The sequence below is a fragment of the Chaetura pelagica genome, unplaced genomic scaffold (genome assembly GCF_000747805.2).
Source record: "Chaetura pelagica isolate M959 unplaced genomic scaffold, ChaPel_1.0 scaffold40, whole genome shotgun sequence".
Classification (NCBI taxonomy): domain Eukaryota; kingdom Metazoa; phylum Chordata; class Aves; order Apodiformes; family Apodidae; genus Chaetura; species Chaetura pelagica.
Genome location: NW_009952160.1, coordinates 1,010,386 through 1,033,659, shown reverse-complemented (window position 1 = coordinate 1,033,659; position 23,274 = coordinate 1,010,386). Strand labels below are relative to the sequence as shown.

General features: G+C 39.1%; 1 protein-coding gene across 1 annotated transcript in view; it reads left to right on the top strand.

Annotated features, from left to right (window-relative positions):
* Nucleotides 1–23,274, top strand: part of ADAMTS19 (ADAM metallopeptidase with thrombospondin type 1 motif, 19) — a 128,517-nt gene that overhangs the window by 5,329 nt on the left and 99,914 nt on the right. The window contains exon 2 of the mRNA XM_010007225.1: nt 754–1,522. Within this exon, the coding sequence (XP_010005527.1) occupies nt 754–1,522 (769 nt within the window). The remainder of the gene's footprint in view (nt 1–753; nt 1,523–23,274) is intronic.

The following is a 23,274-nucleotide window of genomic DNA, read 5'->3' as shown; positions in this document are numbered from 1 at the left end:
GGGAGGTCGGTACCTGCCCGTCACCGGGCGCCTTAGCAGCTCTTGCCGGCCCTTGCAGCCGATGGGTGGTCAGAGGACTCCTCTTTGAGGGTGCGTTGCAGTGCACTTCTCTGCACGGAACACTGGTTTTCACGTGCAGCCGGTATCTCAGCCTTTCCTTTCCTAGCGTGTGTGGTAGGGTGAGTGTGTAAATAAAACTGCCGTTTGTCCCAGTAGGGTGGAGATGGTGTGCACTCCCAAGTCTGTAAACATAATGCGGGTGTGTATGTGTGTGTAATACGCAGACATTACTAATTAGTGACTACAGTTCAGTTTGATTATAGTGATAACGATGATACAACATATGTGTGCATCTGTCTCTTGTATATGCACTTCCAGATGTGCAGCCATAGGATATGTGTGCGTTTGCCTGCACTTTTGAAACCATATGAAGTCTTGCAAAACATGCTGAGAAAAAGATTGACATTTTCGAAAATTTTTATTCAGGTTTTCCCTGCTAAAATTACTTTTATCTATCGATCTATTTATTTATTACCTGTGTTGCCACTTTGTCTAACTGACAACAGGCTTGTGCAACTCTTCTGGAGTCAGTGGTCATGAAAAAGACCATCCCCAGCTACAGACACAGACAAAACCTCTGCCCAACCTGAGCTCCAGCTCTCGTTCAGTGTTTACCAGGACCTTGGTGTGTCCTGAAACCCTGAAGAGGCACACAGGTATCTAGTGACTGGCCTGTTTGCCCTGTGTAGACAGGACGAAGTGGCCAAATAGAGCCTGCTGTATTTTGGGTGGCATTCTTAGTGATCCGGGAGCCAGAAGGGATGTGTCATGGGAGGCACAGGGTAGGGTTCTGAGAGGTGCTGGGTGCTGCTGGGTTCTCTACGTATTTACAGCATCTGCTGGCCTTCCTGCAGGTTTCCATGCTTCAGAAGAAACGGAGGAATGGGAGATCATCTTCCCTGCGCTGTGGAGCAGGGGACAGCAGGAGCCAGCGGGTGGAAGCGGTGGTGGTGGGGGTTGCAGTGCCGACCCCAGCTGTGGGAACCGAAGCAGCACGCTGGGCGCCTCTGTCACACCCAGCCTGGCGGCCGGAAGTTCCCGAGAGGTGCGTTCAGTCTCCTCGGTGGAGGGGCAGGCACAGATGTTGGGGGAGGCGGCAGAGGAAGAGGAGAGAGAGGATGAGGATGAGTCTCAGGATTTTTACCACTGGTCCCCCTTGTTCCAGGGCTCTGGTGCTGCCTCTCAGCCATCACCACCACCCTCCACCCCCCCACCACCTCCAGCACAGGACAGAGATGAGGTGCTGCTGAGGATCCCAGCATTTGCTCAGGAGTTCTACCTGCTGCTCAAGAGGGACAGCCTCTTCCTGGCTCCTGGCTTTACTGTGGAGGAGCGGCACAGGGGTGAGGACAAAAGGCCAGCTGGTACTGCACAGCTGCAACCCGAGAGAGCTTGTTACTACAGTGGTGCTGTCCTCCGCTACCCAGGCTCCTTCGCTTCCTTCAGTACCTGTGGTGGATTGGTAAGATCACCTTGCATGCAGGGGTAGCACCAAGGTCTCTGTCCAAGTGTCAGCTTCATCTGCTGCTTTTCACTTCCACCACTTCCCTGAGGTCTTGCTGCTTTCATAGTCTTCCATAGACAGAGGTCCTACCTCTGTCCTTATCCTTATTTTTAACCATTTTGCAATTCACACTTTTACTACCTCACTCATAATTTTTCCTAAATCCTATTTCTGTCTTTATCCTGTAAAGTTTTATATTCTTTCGCCCATTTCCAGATACATTTTTGTCTCACAGTCCCATAGCTTTCTTTTTCGCATCTCCTTTTTATTCTTTTTTCAATTTCTCTCATCTTCATATCTTAATTTTACCTTGTTCTTCACTGTGTGCCTGTAATTAGTTACCTCCATGCTTACTGTCCTTCCTTTTCTCTGTGTCATCATCTCACCTCCAGTCCATCTGAAATCCATTTGTTCTTCATTGTCATCCTGTATTATAAAGTTATCTTTTTCATCTCTATGTTATCTTCCTTACCTTCTACATCTCTGTGTTCAAACTGTTCTTTCTTTCTTTCCGACTTCTACAAATATTTTACATCTGCTTTTTTAACCTTAATTATTCCTTTTCTTTCATTCCTCTTATCCCTTTAGCCTTTTTTCTCCATCTCACAACTTCTCACATGTACCTGTAGTTGCTTGGATTTAGGACTCCATATCCTTCTTTCCTTTTAAATCATCCTTAGAAGGATGTTAAAGTATGTTCCCAGAAAAAATATTAATACAGTCAGACCTTCTGAATGTTTATTACTTCTGTGGCATACCTCCCTTAATTAAAACAAATTTGACCTGTTATAATTTCTGTTGGATTAGTTGTGATTTTTACGAGATAAGACCAGAATTAGGCACACTGACAATAGGAGTCCTGATCCAGTGAATTCAATCCCAGGACACTTGAGGGTGGATAGAGTAGAAAGCAGGTGAGATGATTTAGGATGATGGCAGGATTTAAAACAAAAGCAATTATTACTACTGTTATTCTCATTTTGGGCCTTTGTATAACATCTTAAATGCACACACCTGCAGAACTTTGCAGAATATAGACTACAAACAGTAATGGGGATAGGGAGAGTTAACATCAACATGAACCTGTTTGGGTTGCTAGATGGGTGTGATCACATGATCATGTTTGTTTTTTAATTTAATTTCTGAATTTGAACATGCAACTTGTTCCATTTCTGATTCATGGAGATATTCTGCATGTTTTTTATTTTCATGGTCATGCGGTGAAACAGGTAAAATGTGGAAATTTTTCTTTCTTATTCATTTGCCTGTTTAGACTTACTCAAAAGTCAAAACCCAAACTGACTGGGAATGTGTGGATTGACACCAGATGAAATACTTGCCTACACTCCTGTAAAGTGAAACTGCCAAGTCTCACACAGCTGTAAGCGGCTGATATCTAATTATCGATTTTGTTAGATTTTCCGAAGCATGGGAGCAGAATTACTTGAGAAAAAATATTGAAAGTAACTGAAGCTCGTTTGAAAGAAATCAGGTAGAGGATTCTTATGTTCTGGAAAAGCATTTGACTTATCTGCTCCTTGTTCTTGTTACAGTTTTAATTCCTTCTACAATTCAGAATTAGTTTAGAGAAGATCTTTGCAAAGAAATTGGTAGAGATGATTATCATGAATGTCTGCTTGCAAGTGATGTACATCATTGCCTAGCTGTAATTCCTATAACTTCGTTTATTAATCGAAGTTCACATTTAAATAAACCCCAGTTCCCTAGGAGGTCCATTAATAATTTTTGATAGAGACAAAACTTTTTCTAGGAGTACCAGCTTACTCCCAACCTACTGGCTGTCTAAGCATGCATAGCTTAGATCATGTTCCCCATTCAAAAAGCTGCAGCTGAAATATGAACTCTGTATCCCAAGTAAAACTGGGAACCGTTGTTGGTCTTGACCAATGTTGTCATGTTTGAAGTGAAATAGTTAAGCAGCTGTACTTTCTGAAAGTGTTGCTGCATCAAGCCTATAGTTAAAAAAATTGCAAACTGCTATTATGCCAATGTTGTCATAACAAATCTTAAGATATTTGTCATTGTGTATTCAGTCATTGCTTGGACTCTGTGATATATACAAGTTGCTCCGTTTCCAAGAGTCTAGAAAAAACATCATACATACATTGCATATTCTACCCTGTTTCCTTTAGGCCTTGCCCTGAAAAAGAGCCAAGCAGTATTTCAAACTGTATTTTGTCGTGTAAGATGTAAAAATCCACTGAAACTTGAACCTACATGTATTTTATTGCAATTGCTTCAATTAGAATTTATTTTGCATTTTAAATATAAACTAATTTAAGAGGAGATATGGTATGAATGCTTTAGAGGTATGTGTGGCTGATGCCATAGGGTTAGCTTTCTGAAAAGATCTTCAGTAAAATATAAAAAAAGCCTTGCATGAAATTGTTGTGCCATCCAAGTTTGGATGTTGGTTTTGGTTCCAATTTCTCAAGGTATGAAGAGACTTGACATGCCAATAACATTAAAGAAATTGAAAAAAATATTTATTTAGAAGTCTTAACTGCTTCTCTTATAGACAGAAAGACTGGATAATACTGTTGCAGTTGTTAGGTACATTATCTTCTTGAAGTGGAATTTAGATGCTTTTTGAGTAGTTCAGAGGTTGCCATTGGGTAAAATATATTCAATGCTCAGCAAAACATTAGAACTTCCCCATGTTTCTTATTTCAGAGATTAACTAGTGTGTTTTTTCTTCAACTGTTCTTCAAAAGGGGGTATGGAAGGGTGATAGTGATGGGGTTCATAACATACCATGTTAATTGTTTGAATATACATGTGGAAATTGAGAGTTGAACTCCCAGATAATTAGTGACTAAAATCTGACTGCCAGCATTGGCTTCATTTGGCAACCTGTCTTGACAAATGAAGGAAACATATCTTGGTGGATATTTCCTAATTGAACTATAGACTGGAGATGTGTGGACCATCTAGAGACTCCATCAATGTGACATTGGTGTAATCTCAAAGCTGACATGATCAGGGGTGACAGCCCTATCCAGCTCCTCAGAAAAACACTTCTGGATTCTTACATCCTTTTGTAGCTCAATAGGATTTGCACTGTGTTTTGAAATTCTGAACTAGTGCTGTGGCAAGATTAATAAGAAGAGGTTTTCAGGAATTCTCCATGTCTGTGCTGACTGCCTGGTTGTTCATTGTCGGCCAAACAGCAGGATGTAAGCAGTCCTGCTGATGCCAGTGAGACTCCTCTTCTGAAAGTGATGAATTGCAGAGCTGGACCATGATTTAAATGGTCATTTCTACTACTGGCTTGTGCTTTGCCATAATATGTGAAATATGGGGGGAAAAAAAAGCCTATCAAATGTTCCTGAACGGTTTTATTTGTAACTGGTAATAAACGTCATTTAGAGCAGGTAGTTCCTTTAAGCCATCGTGCAATAGAAACTTAATGTGGACTTAAAGTTAAGAAGTCTGGCTACTGGTTCTTTACCAATGATCTGCTCTGCTGCCAGAATGGAATTAATCTCTCTGCACTGCCCCAAAGACAGCTGTAAACATGGCAAATACGTGTTTTATTCCCTACTCCTTTCATTTCAGAAAGAGAGGCATTTAATGGATTTTTTTCTCAGTATTGAGTTGCTTTCATTGTACTCCGTGGCTGTGTGGCAACAGGCAGGGGTTTTATCAATGTTTTTTTCTTAACTGAAGCGATCTGCAATAAATAGTGAACAGCTAGGTAGAGAAAGGATTTCAATGTCTTCGTAAACCTAAAGCAGTGGAGTGTGTTTAGACTGTTAGGAAGTGCAAACAGAAGGAAATGTATACACAGGATATGGACAGGATAATGCAGCTCCATACAGCAATGCTGCTCATTGCAGCACTTAACAGGTTGTCTGAAAGAACATGTGTGGAGATCTGCCCAGACAGATGGCATTGCCAGCTGGGTTAATTTACTGGAGACAAGCTTTGAAAGTTGTAGGTGTGGTTCTATGTTTTCACTGGATGTGAAATGGTCAATAGCGTATTTATAGTTCTCTAAATACCTTAAGAGTCAGTGTCAAATGCTATATGCAAATAAAGAATGTGCATTTTCCTAGTGACTTGAGCAGGAACAAGTCTTAACGCATATCCAGTCAAGGGAAGAGCTCTTTCTAGAGGACTGTATGGTGCTTTATTAGGCCTCATTGCCATTAACAAGCAGTTATTTAAAAATCTGATCAATTATACACAGGTAGTCACAGATTTAGTCCAGCTGTTATAAATACATTTAAATAAATACATTTATAAGAGTGCTATCCAAAGCAATGCTGCCAGCATCAGCAAAATGATGGATATTTGTAGTTGTGTGTCATGCAGAGATGTGCCAAATACCATTGGACAGCAACATTTTAATGACTACTTCTGATGGTAACGCCCCACTTTTACAATAAAACTGAAATAAATTATGATGTGAAAAAAATATGTGCCTTCTTTGGCTGATGGAGTGCTTTTATAATACTTCAGTAAGATTTGAAAAAACCTGAGCACCTTTACAAGAAAAGTGATCTTGCAGTTACACAGTATCTTTCACACCAGATACTTTTCCAAAAGAAAGTGGAGACAATTACAGCTTCTTTTGTCCTGAAGCTAGCATTAGGAAACAGAAATTGGCAAAAGGGAAAAGAAAAAATATTCTTAGCAATATTTTTGATCAATTTGATACACACAAGCTAAAGTTTGACGTTGCAAAAGGAAGTTTATAGCATTAAATAGGATTATCCTTAAAGCCTGCCAGGATGTAGTACACACTCCTTCCTTCTATACACCCAGCTTCCTAGGATCCTTAAAAGAAAGAGAGAACACATAAAAGCAATAAAATATGTTTTTATATTCCCTCTTTTTAAAACAAAAAACCTAGGTCTAAGACAGAAAGTTGTGAGAAATAGCATGCTGGTTTTTGGACATTTTTTCAGGTATTTTTAGAATGCTGGACTCTTTATTTTTTAGTGCACAGTCTACCTGCTGTTTTGTTGCAAGTTTGTTAAATGAAAGTTTGCTGAGAGGGAGAGAAATAAATATGTGTATTAGGGTATTCTGTGCATATCCCGTACTGAGAGGTCACAGTTTCACCAGGTTTTGCTTTGTTGACTTTAACTTGTGCATTGTTTGTGTTTTAAACATATTTAAATGGGCAATATAATGTTTCTCATCTGTAGATATAGGTGGGCGGTTTAGGGAGTGGGTATGAGTATCAGCCCTGAACAGAAAGCAGCTTTGCTGTGTTATTAAAGTGGGTTTCTTTATAAAACAACAACAACAAAAAAAACCCAACAAAAACCAAATAGCACAACAAAACAGAGGCACCTCTGGAAAGACAAAGTGTTGAACTAAAATTTGGGCTTCCCACCTGCATAACATAGAACCAATGAAGTATGGTCGTGCTCTTGGGAGAATATCCATACTTTCAAATGAATATGTTGAATATGAGATGGATTATTCCTTGCAGATTTACATGGCAGTGGAATATGGGACAGAGGAACGCAGCCAGACTGCCAAAAAGTCTGGTCTCCAACAGAACAAAAAAAGTTGATATAAAGAAGGCAGAGCTACTGAATGCCTTCTTTGTTTCTGTGTTTACTGCTACAGACTCTCCTCAGGTGCCCCAGATCCCTAAAGCCCCAGAAGAAGTCAGGATAATAGGGGGAGTTTGCTTTGGTAGACGAGGATTGGGTTAGGGATCAGTTAAGCAGTCTGGACATCCATAAATTGATGGGTCTGGATGGAATACACCCGTGAGTGCTGAGAGGACTGGTGGAGGTAATTTCTCCATCATCTTTGGTAAGTTGTGGGCAACAGGAGAGGTGCCTGAGGACTGGAGGAAAGAAAATGTCACTCCAGTCTACAAGAAGGGCAAGAAGGAGGACCCGGGTAACTGGTCAGCCTCACCTCCATCCCTGGAAAGGTGACGGAACAACTTATTCTTGTCACTATCTCTAGGCATATCAAGGTTGAAGGGGTGATTAAGAGCAGTCAACATGGTTTTACCAAGGGGAAGTCATGTTTGACTGACCTTACAGCCTTCTATGAGGAAGTAACTAAGTGGATAGATGATGGTAGATAGTCAATGGGGTAGAATCTGGTTGGAGGTGTGTTACTAGTGGAGTCCCACAAGGGTCGGTGCTGGGACCGGTGTTGTTCAACATCTTCATCAACGACCTGGATGAGGGTATAGAATGTACCCTCAGCAAGTTTGCTGATGACACTAAGCTGGGAGGAGTGGCTGACACACCAGAAGGCTGTGCTGCCATTCAGAGAGACTTAGATAGGTTGGAGAGTTGGGCGGGGAGAAACATGATGAAATTCAACAAGGGGAAGTGCAGAGTTTTACATTTGGGGAAGAACAACACCATGTCCCAGTACAGGTTGGGGGCTGAACTGCTGGAGAGTAGTGTAGGTGAAAGAGACCTGGGGGTCCTGGTAGACAGGAGGATGACCATGAGCCAGCAATGTGCCCTTGTGGCCAAGAAGGCCAGTGACATCCTGGGGTGTATTAGAAAGGGTGTGGTTAGTAGGTCAAGAGAGGTTCTCCTCCCCCTCTATTCTGCATTGGTGAGGCCACATCTGGAGTATTGTGTCCAGTTCTGGGCCCCTAAGTTCAAGAAGGACAGGGAACTGCTTGAAAAAGTCCAGTGCAGATCTGCAAAGATGATGAAGGGAGTGGAACATCTCCCTGATGAGGAAAGGCTGAGGGAGCTGGGTCTCTTTAGCTTGGAGGAGACTGAGAGGCCCATCCATGTTTGCAAATATGTAAAGGGCGAGTGTCAGGAGGACAGAGCCAGGCTTTTTACAGTTATGTCCAGTGATAGGACAAGGGGCAATGGGTGCAAACTGGGACATAGGAGGTTCCACGTAAACATCAGAAAAAACTTCCTTCCTGTGAGAGTGACAGAGCACTGGGAACAGGCTGCCCAGAGAGTTTGTGGGACTTCCTTCTCTGGAGACATTCAGAACTCTCCTGGACAAGTTCCTGTGTGATGTGCTCTGGGTGACCCTGCTCTGGCAGGAGGGTTGGACTAGATGATCTTTCGAGGTCCCTTCCAACCCCTAGGATACTGTGATTTGGCATGTTTAGGCACAGATGCATCTTCCTCCATATAGCCTTATCTGCAGGTTTCTGTTTTTTTTTTAAATCTCTCTGTTATATTAAAATCTATTAATTATAATTTCACCTTGAACATCTGTTGAAGCACAACTGAAAACACAGTAAATAAGACAGATGAAATTAAAATCAGGAAAGTGACTATGGCCAGCTGAATTAACAAGCTTATATATACAAGCAAAGCACAAGCATTGCTTTATCCTACTTTAAACAGCAAGTGGATTACAAACAGAACTACTAAATATGGTGTTTGTTTTTTTTCATAAGGAAATACTGGAGATGGTATCCCTCTAAATGTTTGATTAGTGTAGTTAAGAACCATAATACAATGAAGAATTGTGTAAAGGTAAATGACTAAACCCTCTTTTTACTCTATTTTTATTATTGAGCTATAATACTGCATTTTGTTGCTGTGAATCTTTGCTTTTCTGGATGAAACATCATTTGGCTGGATTTTTTGTGTGTGTATTTGAAAATTTGCTGATTGATAAGGAGGATAAGTCTTTTAAACATAGGAATAGTAATGTTGATGCAAAGCTTCAAGCTTTAGAAACCTTTCAAGGTTTAGAAAATGAGTTTTGATAAAGAACAAGACTACATTTGAACTAGAAGGATCTCTGTTTTCTTTAGTATTAAACACTGGAGCATGGTAATGTGAGATGCTGGACAGATGCTTCAGATGCTCCAGACTGTATGGTAATGATTCTTTTCTCCTTCTAAGGGCTATCATGTGGAAAAATCACTCCATCATCAGACAGGTTTGATTTGTGATTCCAATCCTGCTTGTAACAGCCTGCTGTTCTCATAAAGTGCTTAAGTTTTCTCAGTGTATCCAAAGATGTTGAAACATGCCTAAAACTGACCTGTGAAGTGATTTTAGTTTCTGTGTGATTATCCTCCAATGATTGTGTATGCTTGTTCTGTGGTCTCAGCTATGCTACCCTAAGTACTCGTTAGATGCGAGAAGTTTAACTGAGTCAAGTCTGGTTAAGCTAATTTAGCTAGCATTGTGTTAAGGAAAATACATCTATTTCTGCAAATTATGCTAATTCAGCTAGAGGCAACTTATGATTCAGTACAAAGGAAAAAAGGGGATAAGGTCTCAGAGAGGTGCCCAAATAATGGCTAGACCCATTATAGTAATAGTCATAGTAATCTTATATATAAAATGTTAAAATGTCCTTCAGATGTGCATAAAATTCTCAGTGCTCCTTTTGTCATTGAGAACACTGGTTAGACTGGTAGTTGAATTATAACCATGAAAGCTCAGATGTAACTCTACTTCAAAGGATTCTTGTGTGAAGTGTCCTGCTTTTCTTCGGAAGATGGGAGACAGGAAAACAAAGGGATACAATAAGAGACAAAAAATAGCTGCATGTCTGCTGCTCTGGGATACAGCGGTGGGTGAAGAGTGAGTTCTATTCTTGGTGTGTGAAAGGAATGTAAAGCTAGGTTTGTACAAAAATTCTCAGGATTTAATGTTTAATTGTGGTCTTGCTTAGTTTGCTCACTATACTCCGTAATCATAAAGCTGTTTGGATCTATGCTTCTGTTGTAAGCTTTGCATGAAACTCTTTTAACTTAGGCAGCTTTTAAAGCCTTCCAAGAATGTACAAGCTAGTTGCAAGTCAGGGGACAGAAAATTGCTTAGATGATTGTATGCCTAGGTAGCTCCTCTATCCTCTATGACAAAAGCGAGCCTCACCCCAAGTATTTATTCAGTCATTTATGAAGGAACTGTGTGCAGTTTTGGGTGCCACAGTGTAAGTAGGACATTGAGGTGCTGGAGAGGGTGCAGAGAAGGGCAACTAAGCTGATGAGGGGTCTTGAGAACCGGCCTTATGAGGAGAGGCTGAGGAAGCTGGGGCTGTTCAGCCTGCAGAAAAGGAGGTTGAGGGCCCTCTACAACTACCTGAGAGGAAGTTGTAGTGAGGTGGGTGTTGGCCTCTTCTACCTAATGACTAATGATGGGAGAAGAGGAAATGGGGTCAAGCTGTGCCAGGGGAGTTTCAGACTGGTTATTAGAAAAGATTTCTTCACAGAAGGAGTGGTGAGGCTTTGGAACAAGCTGCCCAGGGAGGTGTTAAAAGCACCATCCCTGGAGATGCTTCCTCTTTTTTTGAGGAGTAGGCGCTGACTTCTCTCTGGTGACCAATGATAGAACCTGAGGGAATGGTAGGAAAATGTGCAGAGGGAGGTTTAGGTTGGATATTAGGAAGAGATTCTTTACCCAGAGGGTGGTGGAGCACTGGAATAGGTGGCCCAGTGAAGCAGTAATGGCACAGAACTTGACAATATTTAAGAAACATTTGGATAATACCCTTGGGCACGTGGTGTGAACTTTGGGGTTGTCCTGTCTGGAGAGGGAGTTGGACTAGGTGATGCAGGCTGTCTGAGGAGGCAGTTGAGCCACCATCCCTGGAGACATCTAAAAAGACAGATGTGGTGCCAGGGGACAGGGTTTAGTGCTGGATGCTGCAGAATTAGGGTAGTGGTTGGACTCAAAGATTTTGAAGGTCTTTTCCAACCAGAATGATATTGTGATACTGTCTTTTCCAACGTTGATGATTCCATGTTTCTATGAATTGAAGGAGTTAAAAGTAGAAGAGGGGTTATAGACTAAAATGGTTACAATTATGTGTATAAACATTTTTTCAATTTTTGGCTAATGGTCCTAGCATGTTTCCTCCTTCTGCCTGATCACCTGTTTCTTCTATAGTAACCTATCTAAGAAAGCATAGTAATGATTTCTTCAATGTCCATTTGGGGCTTTTTTGCTTATAATATGAAACTATTTGTATTGGAAAGAATGGAAGGGAATAACTCCTTCCTTGCTTATTTTGTTTTGGGCGATAAATCTTTTGCTTGTTTCATATAAACACATTTGCTTAAAAGTGCACAGACAAACTGATGCTGCTTGGTTCACGATGCTCATATCAAAACTCCATTCTGCTCACTATTTTGTAGTCTTACACACAGAAAATCAAACTCTCTAGCCGTTCTAAAAAAGGGAAAAAAGCGTTCCAAAATGGACTTCTTTTTTTTTTTTTAGTTAAAATAATAGTTCATAGAATGTTCTTGAAATATAATTAGATACTGCTTTTTCTTTCATGAGGGTTACACGACTTTAGTTTCTATGTACAACAAAAGGTGAATTAGTATTTTGTTTTCCCAAAAAGGGCAAGCATAATCTAATCTTAGAAGGTAAAAGCAAAAAACTGTGCATAGTTTGGAAAGTAATTTAGATATGAATTTCAGTTAGGAGTGGAGTCATAGACATATATGGCTTCTATATATTTTTAGCTTTTGTTTAAACAATGTGAATCTAAAATGACAATAAATTTTGAGAGCCTTATTAATTTCTCTTAAAGCTGCCAGTCCTGGATTAATGTAATTCTAGATAGAGATGTACAAAACCTAAGCATAACAGTTTTTTATAGATGGACCTACATGACAGATGTGGTGCCAGGGGACAGGGTTTAGTGCTGGATGCTGCAGAATTAGGGTAGTGGTTGGACTCAAAGATTTTGAAGGTCTTTTCCAACCAGAATGATATTGTGATACTGTCTTTTCCAACGTTGATGATTCCATGTTTCTATGAATTGAAGGAGTTAAAAGTAGAAGAGGGGTTATAGACTAAAATGGTTACAATTATGTGTATAAACATTTTTTCAATTTTTGGCTAATGGTCCTAGCATGTTTCCTCCTTCTGCCTGATCACCTGTTTCTTCTATAGTAACCTATCTAAGAAAGCATAGTAATGATTTCTTCAATGTCCATTTGGGGCTTTTTTGCTTATAATATGAAACTATTTGTATTGGAAAGAATGGAAGGGAATAACTCCTTCCTTGCTTATTTTGTTTTGGGCGATAAATCTTTTGCTTGTTTCATATAAACACATTTGCTTAAAAGTGCACAGACAAACTGATGCTGCTTGGTTCACGATGCTCATATCAAAACTCCATTCTGCTCACTATTTTGTAGTCTTACACACAGAAAATCAAACTCTCTAGCCGTTCTAAAAAAGGGAAAAAAGCGTTCCAAAATGGACTTCTTTTTTTTTTTTTAGTTAAAATAATAGTTCATAGAATGTTCTTGAAATATAATTAGATACTGCTTTTTCTTTCATGAGGGTTACACGACTTTAGTTTCTATGTACAACAAAAGGTGAATTAGTATTTTGTTTTCCCAAAAAGGGCAAGCATAATCTAATCTTAGAAGGTAAAAGCAAAAAACTGTGCATAGTTTGGAAAGTAATTTAGATATGAATTTCAGTTAGGAGTGGAGTCATAGACATATATGGCTTCTATATATTTTTAGCTTTTGTTTAAACAATGTGAATCTAAAATGACAATAAATTTTGAGAGCCTTATTAATTTCTCTTAAAGCTGCCAGTCCTGGATTAATGTAATTCTAGATAGAGATGTACAAAACCTAAGCATAACAGTTTTTTATAGATGGACCTACATGATTTTTTAAATTATAATTCTGTACTCATTCATATACTTTTTTTTTCCTTTCTTGAATTACTGTTATCGAGAGCTTGTAATTTTGGCTAATTGTAGAGTTGAGCAAAAGTGAATTTCATGTGTTGCCTTGACTTAAATAGTCTTTGGATACGATTCAGCCCCTCTCAGAAAAAAAAACAACAAAACAGCAAAATAATGGACTTATGGATAGGTACTTCAATGAGGATCAGCAGAGATTAAATTTAAGTATGGGCATTCACGGCTGAGGTTTGACGCTGTGCCGCACCCTTCTGTGGTTACTATGAAAGCACGTAGGGCTGAACAGTGATAGCTCATTTGTATACACTATTTGAGTGTTTTACACAGGTGAATAAATTTGAACTTGGATCCCTTGTTTTGCTCTTTTACAAGTCTAAGTGCTTTATCTTTTATCTTTAGCAAGGCTTTTGACACTCTCCCATAACAGCCTTGTAAGCAAGCTCAGGGAGTGTGAGTTTGAAGAGCAGACAGTGAGATGGATCCAGAACTGCCTGAACAATAGAGCCCAGAGGGTTGTGATCAATGATGCAGGGTCGCTTTGGGGATCTGTGACTAGTGGTGTTCCCAGGGGTCAATACTGGGCCCAGTTTTATTCAATATGTTCATCAATGACCTGGATGAGTGGGTAGAGTGTATCCTCAGGAAGTCTGCTGATGGTATGAAGCTGGGAGGACTGGGTGAAACACCTGAAGGCTGTGCAGACATTCAGCAAGATCTAGACCGACTGGAGAGCTGGGCAAAAATGAACCTAATAAGGTTTTAATAAGATTAAGTGTAGAGTCCTGCACCTGGGGAGAAAAAACACCATGTACCAATATAGATTAGGGGTTGATCTGCTAGAAAGCAGCCCCATCCCATGGAGAAGGACCATGGGGTCCTGGTGGACAGCAAGTTATCCATGGGACAGCAATGTGACCTTATGGCCAAGAGAGCCACTATTATCTTGGGATGCATTAAGAACAGTGTGTCCAGCAGGTCAAGGGAGATTCTCCCTTCCCTCTACTCTGCCCTTGTAAGACCACATCCGGAGAATTGTGTCCAGTTCTGGGCTCCCCAGTTCAAGAGGGACAGGGACATGCTGGAAAGCGTCCGATGGCAGGCTACGTGGGTGATTTATGGACTGAAACGTCTGTCATACGGGGAAAGGCTGAGAGACCTGGGGCTGTTTAGTCTAGAGAAAAGAAGACTGAGAGGGGACTTTATTAATGTCTGTAAATATCTGAAGGGAGGATGTCAAGAATGGGCCAGTCTCTTTTCAGTGGTGCCCTGTCATAGGACAAGGGGAAACGGTGACAGGGCACTGGAACAGACTGCCCAGGGAGGTTTTGTAGTCTCCTTCTCTGGAAACTTTCAAGACCCATCTAGACCCATTCCTCTGTGATCTGCCCTAGGTGTTCCTGCTGCAGCAAAGGGGTTGTACTTGAGGCTAGACTTAATCTTCAGAGGTCACTTCTAACCCCTATGATGCTATGGTTCTCTGATCTTTACAACCACTGATACTTTAAGTGCAAGGATTTTTTTCATAGGTGGTACATTTCCTTAGGTGATGTCTTTTCTAGGAGAAGTCATGTTTAGCTATGCAAAGGAACTTTCTTACACAATATTAATGATTATGGAAACATTTTTTGTGTAATGAATTATTTGGAATATTACTGAACTAGTTAATTGTAAATATTTTTTAACAAGTTTTTTGGAATAAAGAATTTAAATCCTAGCTTATTTTAGAAAAAACATTGTGTTTATTCTGGAAAGGGGATATGTTTGGGGTTGTGGATTTATTTTTTAATGGTAAATCAGTGGTGGTGTTCCATTTATTATAGCTTGTACTTGATGAGCAAAACCAAGTTATTGTTAACATCATTCAGTGATGAGATAGACATAATTTTCAGATTATGTGGCTGTTTTAAAAGTGGATTTTTATATCAGTTACACTTTTATACCTTGAATTTTGCAAGTAAAGGGTTCTCTTTTGCTTGTATAGTTGTATCTTGGTTTTCAGTTTTATTTTAGTTGGTTTTATTGGTCTCTATTTGTCATCTGTGGTTGTTTGAGCATGTTGCTCCAGCATACTTTTTTAAGCAACATAAAATAAGGCTTTCAAGAACATGTGAGGCAACAGACTAGGAGCATCTTAATTCATTAGTCAGTTGATGCATGCACCAGCAATGGAGTTGAAGTCATGCAACCGCATAAAACATCTGTTTGGTGTATGTGGGGGACAAAATTAAGATCTTTGTCCATAGGAAAAAGCATTTTTTGTCTTTGACTCTATTTCCTTTGGTATAGCAATCTTGGTAATTGGTTAATGCTTCATTTTGTAATGTAGTTACTTCCTCTAGTTAATTTGTAAAATGTGCTCTGATAATTGTATTGTTGATGAAAAAAACTGCAGGCATGGCCTTGTGAGTTGCTTTACTATTACTGTGTCTTTTGTCTTCTTGAAACACAGGTCTTATTGAAAATGAGATCTTAAAATAAAATAAAAAAACTGACTGTCCAGCCTACATAAGGACAGATCAAAATATGAACCTTGAAGGCAAAAATGCTGGGACACCATTGAAAGAACTTTTCTTAAGTAAAAAATGTTCTGATTGTAGTTGGCCATTTAGAACTGTGAGTACAGAATTCTATGTGTTGTCTTAGTAGAAGAACAAGCCAGGTGGCCAATTCATTAATTTTGCTCTGATATTACCTTCTAGTTTCCTCCTCTTTGCTAGCTCTAGCTCAATTTATTAATTATTCTTTTTAAAAATAAATAGTTTTCTAACATAAGGATACAGGCAGTGAATTTTTCTGCACACTATGAAATCAGAATCTTGATTATTAAGTAATCAAAATAACAAATACAACATAACTTTATATTTACTGTCTTAGCACTACCATTGATCTAAATTGATACAAAATAAGATCTGGATCTGCTTAGGATTTATACAGAGAAGTTAGACTACTGTATCTAGTTTTATTGAGTATATGTTGACCAGAGCAGATTGAGAGCTTTCAGGGTTGCATCAGTAACAACAACACAGTGATTTTGAGAGAGATAGATAGAAAGAGACATAGGATGGTATTTAGTATAATTTAAAAAATAAATAAATAAATGCTCTCTCTATATAAAGGTTGTATATATATAAATGTTCTACTAATCATGTAGGTGTCATGGTTTAATGCTGGGTGAGCAATTAAACAACACATGTTCTCTGATACCCCCCTGGCTCCCCATGTAGGAAAAGGAGGGAATAAAGGAGAGAGGCTCTTACAGGGTGGAAACTAAACTAAAGAGCTTTAATGAGACAGTAGTGATGAAAAGGAAAAGTGATGCAATATATAAAAATATATTCAAAAATACACAAAAGCACTATAGTACTCTCCCCTTGGCCCCCAAAAATGCCCATATCACCACCAAGGATGCATGGCAGGCCCTGGAAAATTCCCCAACTCGACTCCCGGAGTCAGTGGCAGATGGGAGCTGGGATGTAGGAATGGTGGTGTACAGGAATACCGTGACTGGGATCAAAGGTAGATAAATGGATGGAATCTTCCCTGGGTGACATGGATGATGAGAGAGAGACCCTTGTGATCTATCAAATTTATATCCGATATGACATGTATAGGATAGGATACTCTGTTTAGTTAACTTTGGTCACCTCTGGTCTAATTCTCCCCAGAGGAGGGTCTTAGGTCTCCCTTTACTCCCTTTTGGTTCTGGAGCATAAGATGTTTTCTCTGAAACCAAGCAGTGGCCTTGGCTTTACGTACTGGTCTCTAGTGGTAACTATAAACATCAAGCATTATCAGTCCTAGAGACAGGTGCTGTCTGGAAAACATGCAGTTAATTTCAGCAACTACAGTTACTTAGAAAGGACTTATCTGAAAAGTAAAATCACAGAAAAGGAAATTAGTTCTATCCCAGCTCAAAACAGGACAGCAGGATTGCAGCACCGTTGATTTTTTAAATACCTTGGACAAAGATATATGTGTAAATTGTCTTTTTCTGAATGTATGCTTCAGTAGAATCACCTAAATTTTTCATTACACTATTACTCTCTAATTGCATGTATTAATATATATAATAATATCTATAATATATATTAACATATATTAATAAATATATACTTTATACATACTTTATATGTATAGATTTTATGGCACTAAAATGAGGTCACAACCGTGGTTGATATATCTGTGATAGTCACATTTCCATAATTCTACATCTTCAGTAAAGATGCTGGGGCTCTTGTTGGCTATCCCTGTCTTTTTTTTTTTTCTTTTTCTGTTTCATAGAGTTCATTCTTAGTTTAGTCATACCTCTTCAACCCCCCAAATTTTATATTATCTGAGAATTACTAGTATCTGTAGTGCAAATCGTTAGGTATCACAATTATCTTCATGTGACACATTGGGAATAAGTTATCTGCATCTAGACACAGTTGGTTTGGTTGACATTGATTTTTTTTTTTTTTCTTTAGAAAAACAGATGGTACAACAAGAATGGTATATTTAGCTTTAGGAGTTTCTAATTCATATGTGTTAAATTTCTGTTTGCAGCATTTGAAAACAGCTTTTAGAAATGTCTTGTGGTAGTAGTCTGCAATGAATTATTACTGAAGATACTTCAGTTACCTCAAAGTGGAATAAATTAGACTTGTGTCTATGGAGAGAAAGAACAGCATACACATCTCTAGTTCATGGAACAGTGTGTAGGGTAGTGATTGTTTATAAAGTTTTCTGTAGTTGCTCTAGAAGAGTAATCTTAAGAACTATAGCATTTCACTCAACACCAGTGTCTTACTTACCTCTTTTTGGCATTCAGTGTTTTGAAATCTGAGTTATGGTGCACTAGTGATTTTTATTTTTTTAATGCATGCTCAAATTATGCTGTGATTTCCAAGTGCAAGACTTAGAAGGGTTTGGAATGGGTTCTGCTTTTTAAAGCCTAGGATGCTTCCAGCGTTTTGACACAACTGTTTTGACTAAAACAAGGTGTGATTAAACCATACTTCTGGGTAACTGCTGCCAAAAAAAAAAAAAAAGAATGTACAGTGGAGTCCATTTACAATGTGCTGTTGAAGCTATTTATCTGTTAAAAGAGTAACATAAGTTTAAATTCAGTAAACTTCCTAAAAGTTTGGGTTATTTTTTTTTAAAAAGGAGAATCTATGAAAGCTTGTATGTGATGTTGTAATGAACCTGGTAACACATTACGTCAGATGTAAACATGATCTTAAACTAACATATTGGAAATAACAAATGGTAGGAAGTCTGTTGTGCCTAATGATTTTACTAAGTGTTTGACTATTACTCTGTGCTTTCCCACTTATTAAAGACTTCTTTCTCCACTGACTGCCTTTCAGGGAAAAATGTCTTTGGTGTAACTTGGTATTATAGTTCTGAAGTCTCACTCACAGACGTAGTTGGCAGAGTGAGAGATGGCATTCTTACCAGTTTTACCCAATTTTTAGTCTGACTTTAGTTCATATTAACTTGGAGAGAAGGCAGTGTTTTAGATGATAAAGAGCATATGCTTTTCTATTATTCAGTGTTTTTGAAGGAAAAAATCTCCCTTTTACTGTAAAACTCCTGGTCAGCTTAGATGCTTTATGTGAATGGGTGTTAAGATCGTAAGCAATACCTAGAAAGTTGACTTTGCTTTAGTGGTAAATTCAAAGCTCAGGAGGCACAGGAGAATAAAAAAGACCAAAGGATTGTCTCAATGGCATCTAGTGTAACTGCTTTTATACTGCATTTATAGGTTCACTTAAAAGCCTAATGACTTTGCTAGCAGTGACAAGAGGAAGATTTTGTATTTGCTGATCACATGTGGGTATGAAAGATGCATCTAACTGGTGAAGAACATTTACTGGTGTTACAGAAGCTTTATTCTAATTTCACAAAGTTGTAGTTTAATTATAGCGGAAGTAAGCTTGTGCTTCTCTTTGCTGATCTTCAGAGATAAGAATTCAGTTCTGGCTACGAGGATAATTATAGTAGTAAGGCATATTTCATCAAGCAGCAGTTGAAGTCTAGTGTGTTTATCGTCACACAGTAGAAACTGTGATACAGTATAATTTATAAAAACACTAGAGTATCAGGTAGCTTGGAGAAGTGGACAAGGAGGAAAACAATGTAGACCCAGGATTAGATGGATGTAAAATAATGACCATAAATAAATTAAGGCTATAAATGTTGACGAGAAACTCAGCATGCGAACAATGTGCACTTGCAAAGCAGAAAATCAACCTTGTCCTGGGCTGCAATAAAAGAATCATGACCAACAGGTGAAGAGACATTATTCTCCCCATCTACTCCACTCTCATGAGACCACACCTTGAGTACTGTGTCTTGTTCTGAAGCCCCAAATACAGGAAGGAGAAGGAATTGTTGGAGCAAGTCCAACATGGACCATGAAGGTGATCAGAGGGCTGGAGCGTGTCTCCTAAGAAGACAGGCTGAGAAAGTTGGGCTTGTTCAGCCTGGAGAAGAGGAAGCTCTAAGAAGACCTTACAGAAGCCTTCCAGTACCTAAAAGGGCCTACAGTAAAGCTGAGAGGGATTTTTTACAAGGACATGTAGCAATAGGACAAGGGGTAATGATTTCAAACTGGACGAGGGTATTTTACATTGGATATGAGGAAGAAATTATTCACTGAGAAGCTGGTGAGACAGCAGCACAGGTGGCCAGAGGAGCTGTGGATGCGTCCACTCTGGAAGTGCTCAAAGGCAGGCTGAATGGAGCTTTGAGCAACCTGGTCTAGTGTGAGGTGTCCCTGCCTGCGGCAGGGGTTTGGAACTAGATGATCTTGAAGGTCCTGTCATGACCCGAGTAGGGCAACCCAGGGAGATGCTGATTGGACCCGCTTGCTTTCTAAACTCCTTCGCAGAGAGGAGCCTTGGTGCAGCTGGATCCAACCTTTGTCTCGGACCTGGCCCTTCCAGGGAGTGAAATGATTCGGAGCTTCCAAACCCCCTTGCTTTCTAACACTCCTCACCGAAGTGGGACGCTGGGTGCTGCTGGGTAAAGATTCTGAGATAATGACAGCAGTAAAGATAACAACAAACAGCCTGTTATTGAGCAGGCATTCTTTATTGCAGTGCTGTGCAGCACTGGGGATTCTCCAGCATAAGTCAGCAAAACACCCCAACTAATATACACCAAAACCTTGAATATTCTGTTTTATGTAAATGGATTCTCAGAATTCTTTTACATAGTAATTTTATTTCCTGGAATTGGCTATCTTCATAATTATGCATGCTCGAGGGTCTCCTGTGGGGGTCTTAGTTGATTATCTTTGTCCTGCCTCCCATTCTGGTCCTGTCTCCAGTCTCCCACTGGTGGATTGCCCAGGTGGGTCAGAATCAACATGAGTGTTGTCTGTAGGCACCACAGGTTCTTAGAAGCCTTGATGTTAGCACAACCTGCAGGATGCTTGGCATAATTGACTGACAGTTTCACAAAGCACATTGTTTTAAAAGTAACCCATTTAGCTAACTTATTACAGCAAATTAATTATTTTAGTAAATTTTTATTAGGCTAATATTTTTATTTAATCTACTAATGAGTATCCTATGACTATCAGGGGAGTGATTCAAATGTCATGGCCTGAGGAAATGCTCGACCAATACCCCTTGATCAGATTAAGGTGAATGGACATTCAAGGTCTGCATTTGAATTTCAGGTTTAATTAAAACTGTAGAAGGAGTTACGATACTTCAATTATTATCTTAGGCTGCACGATCATAAAGGCTGACATTTAGATCACGTATATGTTTAAGCTGCATAACCTGAAAAAAAAATCGTCATTAGGCCTTGTGTTGCTTAATGATGTTAGGAAGGGAGAGAGAGAGAGTAGAAGAAAAGTTTGAAGAGATAGATAATAGAAAATCACTAGTCCAGTATCCAGCATTGGGCCAGCCAACAGGGGAAAGTTAGTGTCAGTGAGGCTCCCCAAGCCCACCATTGCAGCCCCCTGTTTTATAGGCCTAGTTTCCCAAGGAAGAGCAAGCGTGTTTGAGTCATAAACCTGAGCAGCTGGAGAGAACTTCCACCCCCTCTGCCCCTCCATCCTTATCTCAATCGCTGTACATGCAGCCTCAGGCCATATGCAGATCATCAGTGCAGTCTCCATCCTTTCAGGCAGTCCTTTTGGGATGCAAAGGAGACTTTGTTTAGGGGTTGCAATGGGGTTTCCATGCCAATTCCAGCAAGTATAGGTCATGAGGGCTGGTGCCTCACAGGTCCCTTCCAACCAAAACCATTCCATGATTCTATGAAATTTTGAAAGATTTGCAACTATTAGAAAAGCACAATCTGAAACGAATTTCAAATAGGAATCGTAAAATTATAGGACAGTAGCTCTATTGAAACTACTTATATTAACAGTAACAGCAAGAGGAAGACATCTAGGCTGGTAAAGGAATGCATAGGGGGTTGAACTTTTGTGGATCTAACACAAATACAAGGTAAATTTGCATTATCTCTTCTAGACTCTTTCTTATATTTTATCACTTTTTCAATACTACAGGACTTAAGCAGTGAGGATTAATGTAATATGATGAGAATAATGAAATAATGCATGCTGCAGATGACATAAAAGGAAAACTGGATTTGATTTAGCAAGTTAGCTGAATCTGTTTTTATTATTCAAGTGACATTTATAAGCACGCATTTTCATGAATGATCTATAATTATATTTGTTTTATTTTCTAGTTAGAGTAAAAAGATTAAGTGGCTTTTTATGACTTTGAAACATTAATAAAAAACTTGAAAATCCATTGTGCTAGGTAAGTCACTAGAATCAATCAGTTGTTCTCTTGATTGGTGCTTCTTTCAAGACAACGTAATTTGTTCAGAAAAATAAGCACAGCCTGTGCCATTCAATACCAAGGGCTCAAATCAACACTGGAGATGTCCAGATGATTCACTTGGTCTTTTTTTTTTCTAGGGTTCTCTCTCTTTCACAGAATACTCTACTTTTTAAAATGTTTTCCTCTGTCATGGGTGCTTCTTAAGTTTGTTGTTTGTTGGGTTTTTTCTTATCCTTTAAGCCAGAGCTTAATCAACCAGAACCTGCGCAAGAGCTTCTTTGGTGGGGAAAAGGAAAGGGAAAGGGGATTTGAAGTCATAATTTCAGCATGTGACAATTGGTTAATAAGTTTAACTAAAATTATTTTGAAAATCAAAGGTACAGTAGTTGAAAATGCACTAACTTTTCTGGAAACAGTGGCAGAAGGTGAAGAAGTGGACTCCGTGTGTGATGTGAGATTATTGTTGCAAGAGTCTATTCCCAGTTGCTACTTCTTGTAAGAAGAATGGAGAGTAGCTGGCACATGAAGAGGTGGTCACTTGAACCTGATGTCCAGCCTGTTACGTTGCACAGAAAGCTATGGCACTTAGAGGGACTTGTGTCAGGTTAATGTGTTTCATTGCTGAACATCTGATTTTAAAACATCATCATGAATTTAGGAAGCACATTTTGTGCTTTTGTCATAAAAAAGCACTTAAAACAAATGAGGGAGATCTGAATTGATAAATTTTATTTTTAAATTTTAGTTGCAATTCATTTTATGTGTAGTGAATACCTGTATACTAGTGAATAGAATAATAAGTGCTGGTGAGTAATAACATAATTATTTTCGTGCATCTGTGGATTTTTTTCCTCTGTGTGATTAGTAATTTTAAAACACCATAAAATGGCAAGTGAAGCAAGGGCAATAATTACTTAGGCGTTTAAATGTTATTCTTCAAAATTTACCGTTTTTTAAATAGTACCCCCTTAAGTTGATCATCATGAAAGATGGATCTACTTTGCTGGAAATGAGGGAATTTGTACTTGCTCTGAAATTTGTGTTAGTCTATAGCAAAAAAAGCATTTGTACCTTTGTGTTCATTCTTGTGAATTGTGTTCCAATTCATAACACACCCTTTTAGGTAACATCTTGCTTAAAACCAAATTTAAACCTACATCATGTAGGCTAAAGCTGATGTGGTATAAAGTTCATTACAGAAAAAAATTATACCATAATTACACATTTATTGTGATGACCATGTATTGTATCATGTGGAATATTTCAGCTTTTCATCTTCGG